The 20,054-nt window shown below is 34.8% G+C and overlaps 1 protein-coding gene across 1 annotated transcript in view; it reads left to right on the top strand.

The window, feature by feature from the left end:
- BTBD9 (BTB domain containing 9) overlaps window positions 1–20,054 on the top strand; it is a 113,943-nt gene that overhangs the window by 8,186 nt on the left and 85,703 nt on the right. The window contains exons 5-7 of the mRNA XM_084203409.1: window positions 1,434–1,698; window positions 3,504–3,723; window positions 7,558–7,677. Coding sequence (XP_084059535.1) covers window positions 1,434–1,698; window positions 3,504–3,723; window positions 7,558–7,677 — 605 coding nt within the window. The remainder of the gene's footprint in view (window positions 1–1,433; window positions 1,699–3,503; window positions 3,724–7,557; window positions 7,678–20,054) is intronic.

Here is a 20,054-nt window from a genome sequence, read left to right as displayed (position 1 = left end):
GAAGTTTTGCCAATCTGTTCTGAATTTTTTAGGTGACCAGTCAATATAGTTTAATATAGTATATCTAATGGAGTGTTCTAAAATATGGCAGCAGGCAATCTAATTTTAATTTGTCTTATTTCATCTGTTCCTGGTATAATATGATTTGGCTTCTGAATGCTGCAGAGGGGAAGTCTAAATTTGACTTGAATATGACAGGGCATACTTTGGTCTAATAATTCCTTGATACAGGCTTCATCAGTGATGAGTGATTTTCTGCTGGGTGAACTGAAGCATTCTGGAGATTAGTGTGATTTATATTGCTGATTGTCATCATGTTCTGAACTTGCAGAATATGGTAGTGTGGTATGGTGGTTTGGTTTTTTTTGTGGTTTTTTTATGGTTTTTTTTTTAAATATTTGTGCCTGAGTCAGGCAGTTCTACGAAGTTGAAATTTTGCATTTACTCAACTTAATAGTGAGAGTGTTTTCAAGTAGTGTTGACATGAAGCAGCAGAGCACCTTGAATGAATGATGCTTTAATTGGGGCTTTTTAAAGTGTTTTCTTCTTAGGGGAAGAGCTGTGAAGGGTCTGTTCCTTGAATGAGTATATGACACTGCTTTAAATTACTCATTGTATAAGGAAAAAAGATTTTTTTTTCTCTCTCTCTCTCTCTCTCTCTGTACTTTGTCGTATGCAGTTTGTTAAAGCTGAGTTCTGAGAGTGTATTATCAATAAAGAAGTGAGCAAACATCATTCATCAGGAAGTGTATACTTTGAGGTCTTTGATATAGCCAGTCCTGGTATATAGGAGTGATCTTTCCATTTTCTAGGCAAGGTCCTGATTATTCTGCTAGCTATATGAAAATTAAAAAGCTGTTCAATTATTTGTGTTCTCATTTTGCAGACAGTGGGTTTTCTACATGAATAAGAGCTAGTGGAGTTTTTACCTGATGATTCTGAGAAAAGAGAAGGAGAGATAGATTGTGACAGGACAGAAATCCCAAGTAGTTAGAAATGGTTAAAAAAAGTTGTTTCAAGCAGCACTTTAGTTTTCTTCATCAGTGGTCTTAAAGCAACTTAAGTTTAAAGGAATATTTTGAACTCTAAGTCAAAACTCTACTGCTAAGTCCCCAAATCTCTTATAATATTCCAAAGTAAATTTGAACTAATGAACGGTATTATATTGATTTGATTCATTCTCTAAATTTCAAATTTTTCTAGTGATTTTGTTGCCTATTATTTTGGTCAAGGATTCTGTAATTCTTGCATAACTAAAACAATCTACAATTTCAGGGAGTCACCCCTTTGGAGATTATTTTAAATAGCTATATTTTATAATAGCGATTAATTTTTGCCTTATTTGAAATTCCCTTGATTAAAAAAAATAAAATTCTACTTAATTTCTGTTTATTTAGGGGGGTATATTTTTTGTTCTTATTTCTCTTTTCCAGGCTGCCCTTCTAAGTATTGTACTGAGAGACTCATTTGCAGCTCCTGAAAAGGATATTTTCCAAGCTTTGATGAACTGGTGTAAACATAACCCCAAGGAAAACCATGCTGAAATCATGCAAGCAGTACGTTTGCCGTTAATGAGTCTGACAGAACTACTGAATGTTGTAAGACCTTCTGGATTGTTGTCACCTGATGCCATCCTAGATGCCATTAAGATTCGTTCTGAGAGTCGGGACATGGACCTCAACTACAGGGGCATGTTAAGTAAGCATCAGGTTTTTGTTTATTACCTTCTCATTTAGTGACTGTGGTTGTCTGGAGGATATGGTTAATTTGTGCTTTGAATTTTCATTTATTACTGTGTGTTAGAAAAGGTTTGCAGTATGAAACATCTTGTTATGTAACTTTTCATGCCATTTTTATTTCTCGATATTGGTCAATTATTTTCTTGCTTTGTATCTCAGATATTGCTCAAATATGAATGTAATACCATTTTCTAGAGGAAATGGTAATTTAATAGAAAAAGTTTTACAAAATCATTGAAAATAAAAATTAATTGGCTGTGAGAGATATGAGATTTAAGTGGTTTTTATGTGACTTGTTTTCTACTTCATAAACATTTTCATAATTTCTCCACTACTTATGACTTTTCTCTTACTCTTCATATGCTTGTCTAAATAATTTAAACAGTCTCTGAAGTAGTTTTAATGGAAGCCTAAAAAGCGTAAGAAGCCTTGTGTTTGACTTTTTTTCTGTGCTCTCTGTTAATTCAACAAGAGTATCTAACACTCAAGCTTTAAAAAGATTTTGTTAGCCATCTAATATGTGAGTTTAACCAAGAGCAAAGGAAAAAAGTTCAGTCTTCTTTAAGGGTCTGCACTGTATTTTCAGTCATGCATGATGAGCCCTGAAAATTACTGCTATCTTAGAATTGCATTTTCTTTGTTCTCCTTTAGAAGTTATAGTTATTAATATTTAAACATATGAGTTTAATATTAGGGTATTGTAAAAGTCTTGCTATGCGAGACATTCTGTTGACAATGCCGTAGATACATTTGAATAAGTTAAATGGTCTTCTCTGTCTTCTTTTCCTGGATATTTAGCTCCACAATAAAATTCTCCTAATCACAGCTTTTTGGAGAGTGGAATGTATTTGTAGTTTTAGAACTCATTCAGGATCTTGAAGCTTTTTCTATATGTGGAAATGCTGACTAGCACTTCAAATTCTGTTCTTTAGATATCAAATTTTTATCAGCCTGTTAAAATTCATACTTCTATTGTCAAACTGCCTGAAAAGTTTGGGGTAGCTTTTCATCATTTAGTTTTCAGTCATATTTTCTAGGATCTCTCCTCAAGCAAGGCTGTTAAAAATGTCTGTCGAAGAGGCTAGTTTACAGAGTGTTGTTCTGTAGTTGAAGTTAAGGATCATTATTCCCAGTTAGCTTGGAAGAAGTTGTTCCTAGGGCGCAGGCTTATTACTGTGAATGGTGGCATAAAAAAACTTGCTTTTCCATGTGAGTTCAAAGCCCAAGTAGCCGAAAGTTTCCCATTTCACTTGAGTTCATTTAGCATTGCAGGGTACTGGAAGCTTGTATAGCTGTCAGAGGAGCATATATGCCTTTACTGCTGTATGCACCAATCTGCAAATTCAGGATGGATCTTGAACATTTGATACACATCTTGTGCATTTTAATTTCTTCCATTTATGGAAAAAAGACCCACCAATAAAACCCAAACTAAAAGTAACGACAGTTGACAGGATCAACAAAATCCTATAAAATCATGAAGAGGACTGAGAATATAGCTGCTACATAATAGTAAATTATCACAGCTTTATTACCACAAAGCACATAGGAGATACCAAATATAATTGAAGAAGCAAAATATTTTCAATGCCTCTTTTTTAATCTTATTTTCTTCTCCTTTTTTTTTCCCTAGAGCTGTGTTTGTGGCCAATAAAGGATACTAGCAATAAATCTTTGGTCTGACCTGATAGAGTTGATATTCAGAACATTTAATTTGCAGTATGGGAGTGTAAAATTTAAGACATTATCCCCTTTTCTTCTTAGTACCAGGGGAGAATATTGCAACAATGAAGTATGGAGCACAAGTGGTAAAAGGGGAGCTGAAGTCTGCTCTATTGGATGGAGACACTCAGAACTATGACCTGGATCATGGATTCTCTCGACACCCGATCAACGACGACTGCCGCTCCGGCATTGAGATTAAACTAGGCCAGCCCTCAATAATCAACCACATACGAATTCTCCTCTGGGACAGAGACAGTCGGTAGGTGCCAAGGTGACATAAAAAGGGAAAGTAATGCATTTTGTACTGGAGATAATGTGCCAGTGCAAACTGTAATTTAAATATTTTGTGGGAATAGTATGGTGGTTTTGGAGCTGACAATTGCAAGGTTTATTTGGAAACAACCTGATTTTTAAATGCAGTTTTGGTTACTTAAACACCAGATCATATTTAGAGATGTTAAACTACCTTAAAGTATTTCAATAAACTACCTTAAAGTATTTTAATGTTTTTACATATTTGCATTTCAAACATGAAAAGATTTTTTTTTTTTTTGTTCCAATTTTTTCAGTATACCAACACTGTTAAGAAATGGCACACTTTGACAGTATGATTGCGCTTGATCTTGGAGGTCTTTTCCTAAATGATTCTGTGGTTCTGTAATTCAGAGGTAGTGAAATTTATTTAGAATATGAATTACCAACTGGCTACAGTAGTTATTAGAAGCCATTTCATGGTTAGACTGCTGAAATATGAATTGTCATAGATGCCGTAGCCAGTTGTTACTGAGCTATTTCAGGTTATTATGGAATGTATGAAAATTCAAATTAAGCTCATTTGAACAGTTGAGAGGCTGCTGAAGTAGAAAAATTGCAGGGGTCTTTTTCTCTGAGAAATTAAATATATTCATTTTGTAATTTGCTGTGACAAAGATCCTACAGTTCAGTAGACAGCTCAGCAGGTATTCATAAGCTGTTAAAAACAACAAAACAAGCTTACTTAGACATTTATTGTATACCTTATTACCTTTCTGATAAGGGATTTATTTTATTTTATTTCAAAAAAACCCAGTTTGGCGTTGCAGAACGTTTTCATTTTGCTTTTTTAGCCTAGCCATGTTATTCTAGAACAGGGTGTATAAAAGTTTTAGTTAGGGTATGGTGTTTTGTAAATTTAAATAAATTTTTCAGTATAAGTTAGTTACTAATTATTCAAGACCAATCTAATTATATTTAGCTATTTAACTATTTCAGGGAAGTTCTTCTACTTCAGTTCAACTGAAATTGGTTTCACTTCTATTACTTTTGTAAAGATCAAAAAGTGGATCTTTGAAGGTATAAGTAGCTGCTTCATATAATGTTGTACTAGTTGTGCCAGAAGATCAACCAAATTTATGAACTGATTTTCAACCAACTTTATAAAATCTGAAACAGTATTAGCGATATATTAGTAATGAGTTCTTTAGCAATTTTTGGAGAATTCATGGAGCTGATAAAATGCCCCTCATCTGTAGGGCATAAATTTGCAGCTGGTGAAACTCAAGGAAAAAATGTTCTCCTTGGGACAGCTACTTACAAAGTTATCTGTTGCTTGGTGTCCTGTGTGCTTCATCTGAAATTTGTAGAACAAACTATTTTTGTTGGCAGAATATCTGACAAGGTGGATCTCTAGAGATTTTTGTCTTCATGAAATACTGAGGGCTCAATGGTTTAATATCTAGTTTCTGTGTCTTGCTGATTTTTAATTTTTTAAATCATCCTGATTTCTGTGGAAAGTTACTGTTGGGATTTCCTTTGCTTCTCAACAGGTATAGTACTGGAATTAGCACTGTCTGTCCTGTGCAATGCCAGGAGTTGGACTTTTATCATCCCTTCTAATTCAGAATATTCTGTGATTCTCTGTTTTATGAATTGTCAAGCTTTTTTTCCTCCAGTAACTCAACTGTCTAAGATGAATGGAAATGGAGGCATTTGGAGTACTTTGGCTATTTGTGGGCTCCTCAGTATAAGATATTGACTTCCTGGAGAGAGTGCAGCAGGATACCAAGATGAAGGCTTGAGCACATCAGAACCTGCTGTTTTAAGATGAGCCTGTTTAGAAGGGAAAATTTGTAGCTCTCCTCACCTATTCAGTGGAAGAATATAGAGAATACAGGGACAGAGTTCTCTTGCAGCTGTGTGCTGAGAGTGCAAAGAGCAGTGGACACAAGCAAGAGGATAAATTCATATTAAATATTAGAAAAACAATTTACACTGGAGTAGTTGAACTTGGGAAGAGTTTGGCCAGAGAGGTGTGCAGAAATTTGCCAGCCAAGATCTTAAGGATCTGGGATTGCCCAGACATGTCCATGTCTCTCTAACTCTGAGATTGTCCTTGCTTTTTGTACAGATCTTCTTCTTTCTACTGTCTTTTGTCTAACAGTTGCTGGCCACTAAACTGCATCTTTCTCCTGAGATACATGAATAATGAGATATATGAGAGTTGTTTTAACACCTGTACAGACATGAACAGACCTGTACAGCATGATTGCTTCTTCTTGAACAATTTTTTAAGCTATTCTCTTAATTTTAACTGTCTGTGTGAAGCTCTGATCTATTGGATATTCTTAACAGAACCAAATGGAAGCTAACAGGTGTTTTACACCTCTAGTTCAGAGGTGTTAACAGCTGAATCTTAGCTGTAAAAGTGCTAGGTGGAAGCTATCCAAACTGCCTCTGCGAATAAGATGCTATCCAGCTTTAAAAAAATTAAAGGCATGTCATTGTGTATGATAATGCAACTGTATTTTTGAGGTAACATTTTTTTGTTTGGTATCTTCAGAAACCAAAAAGTAGCATGTTGTGTATTGGTTACAGGTATATGTTAAAAATTATGAGAACCTCTAAATTCTCAAGACAGAGACTGACATAGGCCAGTAACTTTTGTATACAAACTGTTCAAACTCTAAAACTTTGGGGCCTAGTTTGCTCAAGTGCACATATGTTAGTAATAGTAATGTTGCTGAAACACATTGTATGTATGTGGGTTTTGAGTATTACATATCTGATTGGTGTGAATGTGAAAGCTGGTTGTGCAATTGACATTTAAAGACTCAGCCTTACCTTTCCAAGGTGTTAACATCTATCTAACATTTTAAGGATTTTTAAACAATATCTTAATCTTTTAAGTCATCAGGGAAATTGGAAATACTAACAAAGACATTAATGTTCAATAAGAAATGCTTGTGTAGAACTCTTTAGGAGCAACTCCTCTGTAGAAATCAGTGTGGAGGGATGTTAAGTGCTGACATGGTGCTGTTGAAATGGCTGTGAATGTTGCAGACTAGTTCCTTAGGAGAAGGAGAATACTCTGAAATATATATTGGTTACTTTTAGTTCCACAAGTGAACGCTTAATTCTAAGCATTGCACTCATGGATATAATAGGGAATTAGCTCTAACTTCTGTGTTCTAGTTTGAGTTTGCTTTATTTTAACAGCAAACTGTAAGGCAAACATAACTGATAAGTAAGAGGAAGACACAGATTCTGTCAGTGGCTTTTTTACTTTTCATGAGGTGGTTTTGGAGTGTGTAAGGAAGTAATGACAGGCTCAGTGATGGATCATAAAGAACTGAAAGGGTCAGAAGTGAAGAACAACTTCAGTTGTGAAATTGTCATAAAATAAAAATAGTCATAAAGTAAATTTGTTTTTTTCAAGTGAGGAGTTTGAATTTGCATTTTTGATCTACTAATTTTTTCATTTTTTCTTTATTGATTTGGCCATAGAAGTAGTACCAAATCACTGCTGGTGATTTACTTTTATTCTGTGGGGAAGGAATACAGATGATATTTTTTATGACAGAGTCAAAAGTCTCCATTTCATTTTTTGAGGTGTAATAATCTCATCTAATGATTGTACATTGTGAGTGTATGGATGTTTTAAATCATTCTGAGAATACATCCTAACTGTGAGAATTCCTTTTCAAAGCTAGTTTGAAAATAGGGATCTGGCTAAGAACAGTTTTCTTTTCAACTGAAAATCCAGAAGTCAGTGTAAAATTTAATACCTAAGATATTTTGACTTGTATTCTAACCAGTGTTTTTTGACAATCCATAGGTCTTATTCCTACTACATTGAGGTGTCCATGGATGAGTTGGACTGGATTCGGGTTATCGATCACTCTAAATACCTCTGTCGGTCCTGGCAGAACCTGTATTTTCCTGCCCGTGTCTGCAGGTTAGTTCATCAGTGAAATATACTCTGGCTGACATTAAAGAATGTAGGCACCAGAATAAGTTGCTGGATTTTGCTACTTTATTATGTCTTTCTGAAAATGTGTTATATTGCCACTTTTATCAGCTATGCTAAAAAAATAGTTTATTGTAGTTTATGTAGTTTTATAATAATTTATCTTATTCTTTTCTAATATTAATGTAGTTTATACAATGCAGGCATCCAGTTTGAAAACTATGGTTTTTTCATATCTATCTATCTCCCTCTCCTTTTTTTTTTTTTTTTTTGAGTCATACCTACCTTTTTTGCAGCTGATGCTGGGTTTTTTCACTCAGTAGTAAACATCATTCCTTGACTTCCTAAATGTTTATAATGCACTTACATACTTACTAAAGAACTTGAAAATGCATTTTTATGTGTTAAGTATTTTCTACTGATGCACTGTTTTAAATAGTGGAGAAAGGGGAAAGTTAGGACTAAGGAGCTTTGAGGAATGCCTCCAATGTGCAGTTTTGGGTGCCACAATGTAGAAAGGATATTAAACTTACTAGAGAGGGTTCTAAGGAGGGCAGCAAAGATGGTGAAGGGCCTTAATGGGAAGCCGTATGAGGAGCAGCTGAGGGCACTTGGTCTGTTCAGCCTGAAGAAGAGGAGAATGAGAGGAGATGCCATTGCAGTTACACCTTCCTTGTGAGGGGAAGAGGCGGGGCAGGCACTGATCTCTTCTCTGTGGTGGCCAGTGACAGTACCCAAGGGAATGACTTGGAGTTGTGTCAGGGGAGGGTTAGGTTGTATATTAGATAAAAGCTCTTCACCCAGAGGGTAATTGGGCACTGGAACAGGCTCCCTAGGGCAGTGGTCGCAGCACCACCCTGACAGAGTTCAAGAAGCATTTGGACAATGCTCTTGGGCACGAGGTGTCCCTTTTGGGACAGGGGCCAGGACACGGACTTTGGTGATACTTCTGGGTCCCTTCTACATCAGCATATTCTGAGATCTTGCCATTCTGTGAAAATGAGATGGGTTTAAGTGTTGTCAAGTGATGTTTTTAAACTGTAAATGTTTTTTTAACTATAGGTGTTGGGAATTTGGCAAGAGCTTGATAATTGCATTGAAGCAGTCTTAGTCAAAAACTGAATTGAGCTAATTGGGGAGGATACAACTCGTAGATACCAAAGATGCTGTCATCATTTTGGGTCATAGACCCTGAGAGGAAATGACCTGTATTGTAATAATTATGCTGTAGACATAAACTTTTTAATTGACACAGCAATTCTTGGAATCTCCATAGAGAGAAGTGCTTTCTTTTTTTGAAAGAAGTCCTGTTCTTTTCTATAAATCTCTGTTCCTCATTATCATACCCACAAAATGGTAGGGAATTTCTTGGAGTTGCAACTTATTTAAAGAGCAAGTGGAAGAGCTAAAGAGAACGTCATGTAGTGGCCTAAGTTTATGAGCACTTATTGTTAAGGCAAAATAGGAATTCTCAGCTGAGTCACCATAATAATTAAGTATTGTTTAGATAAGATTTTCTGTAATCTTTATTTACATCAGTGAATTGAAGCCTACATTGAGGAGTTCCACATTAAGAACCTATTATTTAATTATATTAATATAAACAGTTAGGTGTTACTTAAAGGTTGAATCTCCTTTGATAAGGAATTTTGATCAAATTCCCTCCAGGAGAGAGGCTGTGAGCAGGGGAGGCTATGTACACATAGATATTAGTGTTAAAGACTTACATATCTGTCTTTTAATCAATAATCTGTTCAGAAGGAATTAAACAAAGACTACTAAACTTTTCTTTTGTCTCCAATTTCAGTTTTGTGATAATATATTTTTTGTCTCCAATTTCAGTTTTGTGATAATATATTTAAAATAGTTCTGTTTACTTACAGAAGTTAAATTACTTATTTCCAGTATACTAACATACACAAAACAGAAATCCTAATATATGTAACATTTTCTTGACACCTAAAAAAGAGGTCTTCTACAGTCTTGTGAGCACAGATTTAAAATACAAGCTAATATGAGATTGTCAGAATGTATTCCTTTAAAATTTGGTATACTGTTTCACAGGCACATTTTACATGCTTATGAAGGGGCAGATATGTTTTAAGTGTTTTATATGCTCTATTTTGCTCAATGCTGCTTCTGTTGTATAGTCTTGTTTTAGTGTCTCAAGTCCCAGTGCCAAAATTTTCCTGTTAGTGGATAACAGTACAGAGGAATGGAAGCATCATGTTATGTTCTGTCTTGCCGTTAGTTTTGGCATTTTACTCTTTTTGTCTTACTAATGCAGATAATATTTTTGCAAGCAACCACTTAGGGAACCATGCTGCAATTTTTTTAAAGCTTTGAATGCATTTTTAGTAGATAATCATGGACAGAATACCTTACCAGGAACCCATCAATTAGATGGTGGGGTTTTTTTATTTTAAAAAATTATTTTAGCTTCAAGCACTTTAAGAGGTCACTGTGTAAGGTGTCATTTTGAGGTGCAACAAAGAATTGAAGAGTAGAATTATTGGCTGGGTTTTTTTTATTTGCATGCCGTTTGCCAAAGTGAGAGAGTAGAACATGTACAGTTAGTTGTCTGATACACTAGGGCAATTCTTCATAGATTATAAACAAGATATGAGCCCTGCAACATTAGGCAGGGTTAGTTGCCTTTTTGAGTTACCTTTCACATAAGTATTTGTTGTAAAAGATGAGAGCTGTCAACATCTGAACTGATATGTTCATCTAAGTTTTAAGAAGCTACTCAAACATTTCCATGGGCATAAAAATTGATGGAATGTATCTTTTCTTTCCACGCATACAGGTTGGGGTATTTGTTTGTCTTTTTGAAAACCTGTGACTTTCCTCTTAAGCAAATCTATCCATATCCAATTCTACAATCAATGCTTTTTTCACACAAGCTGGATGAAAAAATGCAACCTTCTGGCCATTAGTTGTTAAATAAAATAATTTATACAACAGCGAATTAAGACCATTTCAGCCTCCTTAATGAATCATTTGTCATGTGTGTCAGAGTCTCTATCATAATTTGATTTTTTTGATATATGGAATGCTATGGAATATTTACAGTAGTGTTGGAGTTAGGGACATTGTTGTGCTTCCCATGGAAGATAATTTGCATTTGGCAAAGCGCATATCACACCATCCAAACTGATTAGGCAAAGTCAAGTAATGTGATAAGACTATTTACACTCTTGGCTTCTTCCTGTTGCTTACATGCTCCAGTCTGTGTTAATGTGTTCAGAATAACTTTTGCCAGCCATCACCGCTATCAGATTAATAGGTGAAAAAAAGTGCAAGGGCAATAACCAAAGACTGAAATTCTAAAATAAAAAGATGAGAAGATTGTTTGTGCTTTCTCACGCACATCAGATTGTTTGTATTACTTGTAGGATGCAATTCCTGATTTAGATAAACAAACTAATTTGTACAAAGATTGCTTGTTCAGTGTCAAAGCTTAGTATAGCAAGCAAGAGGGTGTTGCTGTATTTAGAGGGGTTTTAGTAAAAGAAAATACTGAGTAAAATATATGGGGGGGTTTATTGATGTAATTGTTTTAGACTTTCAATTTTTGCTTTAAATCCTTCTAGAATACATTATTCTACCATCTTTGAAAATTGAACAATCATATAGTATGAAGAAAAAACAAATAAGAGAGTTGGTTTACAGGGTAGTTCTCCCCCCCCCCCTTTTTTTCAATACAGTAGTGCATTTTTTTAGAACTTCTTTTGGTCCTGTTTTCTTTGTTTATACTTTCATATCAACTTTCATGTAAAGCTGAAAACTCTTTAGAGGGAAGGCAGGACACCGAAAATGTTCCTGTGGAAGTTAGGAACAAGTGTCAGGTTCATAGTTATTCCATGTTCCTCTTGTGGCAATGAATGTTAAAACTGCTAAAGGTCTTTGAGCAGGTAATGCTGATTTCTGTCTTACCCTTCCCACTTTTTTCATCCTTTCATTTTTATTTTCTGATTCATCTTTTTACTTCATCTTCGACCACAATATTTGAAGAACTGCATTTAAAAGAATTACAAGAAAATGAAAAAATTTGAGGTTTCATAATAAGGCAGATGTAGCCACAAGGTGTCACTACAATAAAAGTTTAACAGACTTAATTTCTTTCTGTTTACACTCCCTTGATGAAAGTGTTCCTACGGTGCTTTTTTTGTGTATTAAACTTCCCAGATTTACAAAATCATTCTGCTTTTCTCTTTATGCTATAGAGGGAGCAAGTACAGAGTCAGATAGAATCAAAAGGAAACGTTCAATTCATTTTCCATCTTTAGTTTGCCATTGGGTGATTCTGTGTTTTGATTGGGGAAGTATTTTCCTGACCAGACTGATTTATAGTCTGAAATTAATGCTATTTTGTCAGGAATACCAACATTCAAAAAATATATTGAAATGGTAAAGAGATTGATTTTTGACTGTATTTGCTATTACTGCCTTAACTCTTTTTGTGATGATAATAATGTGATTTATCAAAAGGAAATATTAATTATTTCTGCATGAACAATTGGTCCTAAAGTATGTTTCTATTTAGAGAACTGGTAGATGCCTGTAGAAGCATGCTGTAAATGTGGGAAATTATTTAAGCATATTGTTTTTCCTGTTTTTTAAATCTACTTTAAGCTGAAAAATCTTGAGGTTTTCTAGTACCAGTGTGTTGAATTAATAGATATAAGGGCTCAGTGTTTTCCTTAAAGCACCCGGCTGCTATAGAAAGTGTGGCATTAGAATTTTTTTTACTTTAGAAGGTGTATTTGTATCTTGGATGTATTTATTGGTGCAGAAAAAATTACTTGCCTTTCCTTTTATTAAGCATTGATGATACTGGGTGGATTTTTTGTTTAGTGCTTCAGCAGTTTTTGCTACTAATGATTACACTATTTTTAATCCTCTGCCTGAGTGAAGACAAATTAAATTGTAGACCATGTCTTCTGAATGTTGAAAAAAATACAAGAAGAGTAAATTTTTCAGTACTGAGGTAGTTCTAAACTCAGACACAGTAGTAGTTGTGCACAATTATTTTGCATGTAATGATTTTCAGGTGTAGGCTAGACAAAACGTTTTTTCTTTGATTCTGATCTTAATGAGGCAGCCTCAGTTAACTGTGGTAACTTCTCCTGGTGGTGCTGCAGTAATTTTGGTTTTCTTTGTCTTTTGGAGAGTCATTGAAATTAGCTACTGATTAAGCAGCAATGTCTCACTTTCAGCCTTACCAGTAGGTCTCTGACAACATTATCTGTTATGGATAGCCATTTTGCAGTTTTCCTGAGCTTGGTGGAATCTTAGTGGATAGTAACTTGTCAAAAGACATTCCAAGTACAGTTTGATTTAAGATGATGTTGAAACAAGTGAGGAGTCAACTCTTGAGGAATGTGCTGTCGAAGTTTTGTCCAACATACTTGAAATAAACTGAGGGGAAAGCAGTGTCTGCAGATTTAATTTAGCACTGGGAGTTTTCCAGTTGTTGTTTTCCAGTAGGCAGTGGTGGTGGTCAGAAAAAGCATGGAGACATCCAAAAGAAGCTTTTGAAAATTGTTTTAACTTAAAATGAAGCCCTACTGCATCACTGACCTAACTAGAAAACATAGACTAAGAGTTGCTGGCAAGAGCTTGGTAAGGCCTTCTGTCAGTCTGAAAAGTATGTGAAAGTTTTTTCATCAGTAAGTTCTTAGTATCTTTACAAAAGGACTTCTTGCAAATGGAATGCTTCAACTTGGGTAACTGAAGCCATCTTTACCTTAGTTACTGCATCTGAGAGCTACAAATAGTTGCGCAGGCAACATGCTGATTAGTTATTTTGTTTGTACTGTTCTTTGAGAAGCGTTGACTCTTGTGTAAATATTTTATTTGCAACTGTGCAGATATACTGCTGTTGGTGAGTTTATGAAGAAATCCCAACCTTGCTGCATAATTCAAATTAGCTCTTCTTTATTTCTGGATACTGAAATTTTAAAATCTTTTCCTGAATCTAATACTCTAAGTGATACAGCAATAATGTAATTTCCAGAAATAAGTAAAAATTATCTTGATTTGTGTTACAGAAGCATGGTAATAAATAGTAAAAGCAATTTTGAAATACTACTCCAAACCTTTGAGGCTTTTCACTGACATTATTTTCAAAAATCAATTTTCATTGCAGGCGGTTTTCTTTTTTGTTTTGGGGCCGGGGAGTAGAGCTCATTGTTCTTTCTTGTGAGATGTGATCATATTTAGGAGTCTTTTATTGGCATGTTTCCAATACTTTGCCTTTTAACTGTGAAATAGGAGGAAATGGTTTCCTGTAGTCTCCATTTTAGTGAATAGCTGCTGCTTGTTTTTCTGTCCATTAGCGTTTAAACATCCTTTTTTCTCTTCCAGTAGGTTTTCATTCTGATGTTTTTTCTGTTCCTAAGAAAAGGTGATCATCTGAGATTTTTCAAACAATGTAGATCATCTACACAGGATCAAGAAAGCTATTGCTTCATCTGGGTTGGAGTGTTTATTGATTTAAAAGATCTTTTTTCTTCATTTCAGGTTATGTATACTTTTGATCTTAAGCTTACATTTCTAAATTCAGCTCCAAATGTGCTCCTAGTGATACAAAAGCTCATTTCTCTATCGGACTAATCAATAATATTTTTCATCAAGAACTTTATCAAAGCAGCTTTTTTCTTCTCAGATTCCTTCTCCGTCTGTCATAGCAATTTCAATTATTTTAACCTAAAGAGCCCAACTCAACTTTGAGGAAAAGTAAAAAAGCTAGTGTGTATTTAAGCTGTTGATGAAAACCTGCCAGACAACTTATCAGCTGAAAATGAGTATTTGTCTGAAAATGTGTCTGTAGAGGGTCAATATATCTTGTATAGAAATACCTGAGAAATAAGGAGAGCCTGCCAATCCAGTTTGTTGGACATGAATTATAAAAAAAAGTGTAATATATTATTTTCTTTTTGCTTTATGGTTTGGAAGAAACAATTAACTTTTTAAGAGACCTAGATTACATATCTCTCATACTTGACATAATAATAAGTAGGTTTTTTGTAGTGTGGTTAGAATTTCTTTAGTCTGAATTTTGAGGTATTCATTTTGAGTTTCTTAAACTCTAAATTGTCTTGAGTTCTATTTTCAATGTTTCACCTCATAAATGAGATCTGATGTAAGTGAAAATTATCAGTAATTATTCAGCTTGACAGTGATGCATAAAGATACACCTAAATGCTGAATTATCAAATTGTTGATGATAATTCTACAGCAAGCTGTATTTTAAAGTTAATGTTGCAGAAGATGAGTGTGTTTAAAAGGCATCTTGAGCATGACTTTTCTTTAAACTCTCTTCTGTGTTTTCTGTTGCACTCCAAGAGATGGAATTAACTGTGAAAAGTTGCCATACATGTTCACAAAGACAGACTCTTCCAAGAGGAAATCATGTTTTGACAAATTTATAAGAATTCTGGTTTATTTTACTTCATTGATCCGTGATGGCCATCTGTTGAAGTTGTTTGACGCCACCGTGTAAAGGTTTTCTCTGTTTCCCATTTCTTAGCAGATAAGGGGCACGGTTTGTGTATCTGAAACACTGTACCACACTTAAAACTGCGCATTTTGAATATTCAGACTGTTTGCATGAACCAAGTAATGCCCTTCTGTGGTTTTACTTCTCAGTGTCTAAGTTTATAAAGTCACCTCTCAGCCAACATTAGGCCAGTCTTAGCTGTGGAATAATTTGGTTGATAAAAGTTTTACAGTAAAGTAAATTTGTCTGTGATTAAACTTGATTCTTTGTTCACAAACCTCAAGTTATCTTCTTTGCAACAGAAAGGTAAGAGTATGAGTAGAAAAGCCCAAAAGTAAACTACTCTTCAGTGTTCTTTTTATCTGCAGAAGAAGCTCATGCAACTTGTATTGAAATTAAGATTCTTGGGCTTGGCATGTAGTTGCACTTTCTCATCTCAGTTTCAATTGGGAGGATGGGGCTGATGGTTCCATTTGATGCAGCTTTACATAGTTTTTAAAAGGAATATTCACTCTTTAATGTGAAAGAAGATAGGATACAAACAGTTGAAAAATCAAACTGAAAAAATTATGTGCTATAGATAATCAAATTTGTAGAAAATAAGACATGAACGTGTGTATAAGTCCTCAACTGACAGAAGTGAGTGAAGGGAAGAAAACAATGGAAGAGAGATATGTTACTCGGAAGAAATACAATGTTTGGGAAAAACTCTGCAAGTGAAAAATGTTTTAATAAGAGGAGTTTTTTTTTATGGTAGGGTTAATGATAGGAAAAACACATGGGATTTATGATTTTTAGGCTGTTACTGTACTGGAAGCAGTTATTATTTGTAATGTCCTCTAAAAGAAAGAAAAATGTTTTTTCTAAAACACCAGATTCTGCATTTGGGTTTTGATTTTTACCACAAAGTGATTTTTAACAGCTTTATACTTTCAAGCTTGTTTTTCATTTATAAGATTGGGACAAATTTTTCTATACTTCACTGCAGATATAATAAATATCTTGGAAATTTTAGGTACTGCAAGTAACATCTTTAGTGATCAATAAAGTAGTAGTTTCATTACTTCATACCACTATCTTTTCATTTCTATTGGAGAATAACAGCTGTGATGGAAGGTGTATTAAGTATTGATCTCTAAATCTGTGTTCTGTTCAATTAAATTACCCTGTCTCTGTTAATGGCAAATTGCAAAGTTGGCTAATGAAGCTGCATTTTCATTAGCAGTGTAAGTGCCCTGTTGAGCAGGGTCAGCGGGCACCTCGCCGTGTGTCCAGTCTCTGACCTCGAGAGCAGGAGGTGCTGGTCAGGGAGAGGCTGTGAGCACAGACTCCTGTGGGTTCCATCCTGGTACTTCTCTGATCCTGCTAATACATATTCACAGCCAGCTTGGGATTCATTTACCTAAGGTCCCTCTCTGACTGGGGTGCTGCCAACTGCTAGCAGGTTGTAGAGGCAGCACTTCCTAAAAGCTCATTAGCCAGTGCATAAAAAAAGTAGTTTTATCCATTTAGACAATTCTTTTGCTACTTTATTTCTTCAAATTCCAGTATTGTGGGATCTGGTGAATGAAAACATTGCATTCACTTGTTTGACTCTTACTAAGCCTTTGTGAATGTCAAGTGTAGGCTCTTCAACCACTACTCTTTGGTTCCATCTAGTCAGTTGCTTTTATGATTTTTGGTGGTGTTGGCCGTACCTTCTGTGACTCTGGTATGTGCTCCTTGAGGTGTGGAGACCACAATATAGGTGAGGGTTTGAGATTTGGGTGCAGCAAGCTGTAACAGAGTGACAGAACAGCACTGTTTTGTTCTCAGCGCCCTTCCCAGAGATGTGCAGTGTTTCAGTGACCCCACCCTACTGCTTGACTGCCCAAAAAAGTTTACTTTCATCTGTAGACTTGGAGGTTGCACTAACAAGAATTTAGGCATATTAGCTCCCAGGCTACTTAACAACAAGATTAAAGATTTCACTACTTTTGTTCTTGACATTTGAGAGTATTTTGCAGATGAAAACCTTTTTGGCTTTCACAAAGTTCTCTAAGTAGCTGTGTGAGCCACATGAGAATTCCCATTTGGTTCAATTTTTAAAAGTAAGATTTGGTACTATTTATTTGAATTTGATGTACTGTATGTAAAGATTAATTCCCTTATATACTTTAGAAGATAAAATCAAATGGAGAGAGATGGGATTTTCTGCTTGGTTGGTTAGTTGGTTTGGTTTCTTTTTTGGGGGTTGTTTGTTTATTTTCACCAAAATTTTTCTTCTAAGCCTATCCAGGGAATTTTTTTAAGTTATACATTATCTATTTTGGAGGAGAGGATAAAAATCCATTTTTTTTTAATTGATGACTAGAACTATAGTCTTAAAAATTAGTGAGACATTCTGAAGTTAAAATAATTTTTTTCTTTCACATCATACTATGAAGACTTGAAAGGGGAACTTTTTCAGTTGTTTTGCAGTTTAGCTTAAAGTTATTTGATTCTTCAGATGTATCAGATTTGTAGTGGAGTATTTTACACTAATTTTCCATGTGATCTAAGATTACATATTCATTTTCCCATTAACTGATCAGGCAGCTCTGCTCTTTTTATACCACCAAAATTTGGATAATAGAGTTTTAAAATAACTTCAGTTAAGAAAGCAGTAGCTGAAAAGAGTAATGCCTTACTGTTTCTGTAACAAGCTTTTCAGACTAGAAATTATGAGTTTAAGTGTCACATACTTGGACATGTGAAAAATTTAAGAGTAAATTACGAGTACGTAGTATTGAGGTATACAATTACCCTTAACTGTGCCTTAGGCTGTTCTCATATAGCAGTTGTGTTCCCTCAGTGCATAGTGCTAAGTTTATCTGTTAGATTTTCTTCTAATTTCTATTGAGCTTGGCTTTTTAGAATTATTATTATTATTTTTAGTGTAGTATTGGTAGCTGGACAATTAATTTTTTTTTCCATTTTGCTAATGATGTAAATGTTTTATTTGGGTTATTTTTCTTTTTTTTTACAAGAGAGTTCTGATTTTTACTTAATAGCTGGGAAAACTAAATCTGTGTGAAACGCTATATATATATGCATAGACACTCTTCCCATTCAGATACTATTCAATCTCATCTTTTTTCAGGGAATGATTTAATGTATATTTAGATGAAAACTGATTTTAAAACTTTGATAGATCAAAATAGGGTGAAGGGCTAGAAGACATTATTGCTGATGATTCCAGCGTGTAGTAAATTATAAAGCATACGTAACAGCTGTAAAGAGAGATTACTTCTGTGTCATATTTCATCTTGCTTTCATAGGTAAGTGTGTAAATGAAAGGGAAACAAATTGTTTCAATATAGCAAATCTGTATTCTTTCTTTGGAGTGAAAATGAATGAAATTGAAATAGTTCACTCTTGGGTGAAACTAGAGACTATAAATGTCCTTTATTCTCTTGGTGTGGATTGACATAATGCAGATTAGTAGTATGAGAATGTTCCTCATATCATCAGCAGTTGTCAGACATGTTCACGAGTATTGAATTATAGTAAAGTAAAAGGGGTTCACTGTACTCACAGGTAATTTACACAGAAGAGTGTGCAATCAATCTTTTTAACAGAAGCTACAGTTCACTGCTGGAATATTTTTTTTTTCAGACTCCCTAATCCTTTTTTACTCTGTATTATGAAACTTTGTAGTTACCTATGCTGTGTCTGCACCATCTATGCATCACTTGATTTCTAGGTAGATAACTCAAGGCTCTTTACCGTCCTCTGGCATGTGGGCATGTGTTGTCACCACCACATCTGGCACCTAAGTGGTTTCCGCCATAGGTGTCTGGAAGTAAATATAATCATGCTTGAGGTCAGCAGCATGTTTAGAATACTTTTTTTCTGCAGCATTTTAACAAAATTTTTGGGCTTCTTGAATTAAGGAACAGTTTCTAAGTTGGAATTCTCAAAAGGTGCATATTGGATACAATATTATTTTGTGTCTAAAAGGAATCTAAAAAGGCATTTAGCAACTGGGGAGTTGACTGAACATTTTATTCTGTCCTTAAGCTCATTTAGTACAGATTTCTTTCAAAGGTTATTGCTGAAGAATCCTCCAAATCACAGGCTAAGGGAAATTGTGTAAAGCAATGCATAGAATGTAAACTGTCTGCCCAGGTTGGCACATTTCCTGTATAAACTTTGGCAAATATAGGACCTCATTTAAAAATGTGATGGGGGTTTTGGGATGATTCTATGATACATTTTTTTATGGATTGTGTGGTGTGGAAGAGGAAGTAGAATAGCAGAGTAATTTAGGTTGAAAAAGACCTCTTAGATGGAGTCAGCCATTAACCCAGCACTGCCAAGTTCACCACACAAGTGCCACATCCACACATGTCTTTTAAGTAAGTTCAGGGATAACTCACCCACTTGGCTGCGCAGTGCATGTAAAGTGCTGTTCTAGAACTGTTCTTGAGCAACCTCTTGTTTTTGGAAGACTCAATTTATAATTTTTTTTAATTAACTGGTTTCTAGATAGATCGTCTCTATCTGCTCTGTTTGAACTTACTTGATACTTTTTCTCATACTGTGAATGACTACTGTTAGAGCTGTTTAAAACCAAACTATGAAACTGATTTACTAGCTACATTTGAAAAAAAATTGCAGGGGGAAAGATACATCTAGGCACTGAAGAACATCTATTCCATTTTATTTTAAGGTAAGCTCAGTTGTACATTATTTAAAATTGCCATTTTGGTGAAATTCATAATCTAATCTTCATTATGTAGCTTTATGGCTTACATTGTATGTAACTGCTGTGATGCAGTTTTAAAAGTTTTATATATTTGTTCTCTAATCCTTTACCTAAAATGGAAATGTTTCA

The sequence above is a fragment of the Fringilla coelebs genome (assembly GCF_963513975.1).
Source record: "Fringilla coelebs genome assembly, chromosome: 3".
NCBI classification, from domain to species: domain Eukaryota; kingdom Metazoa; phylum Chordata; class Aves; order Passeriformes; family Fringillidae; genus Fringilla; species Fringilla coelebs.
The sequence above is the reverse complement of the archived record's forward strand: the minus strand, read 5'-3'. Positions and strand labels throughout refer to the sequence as shown.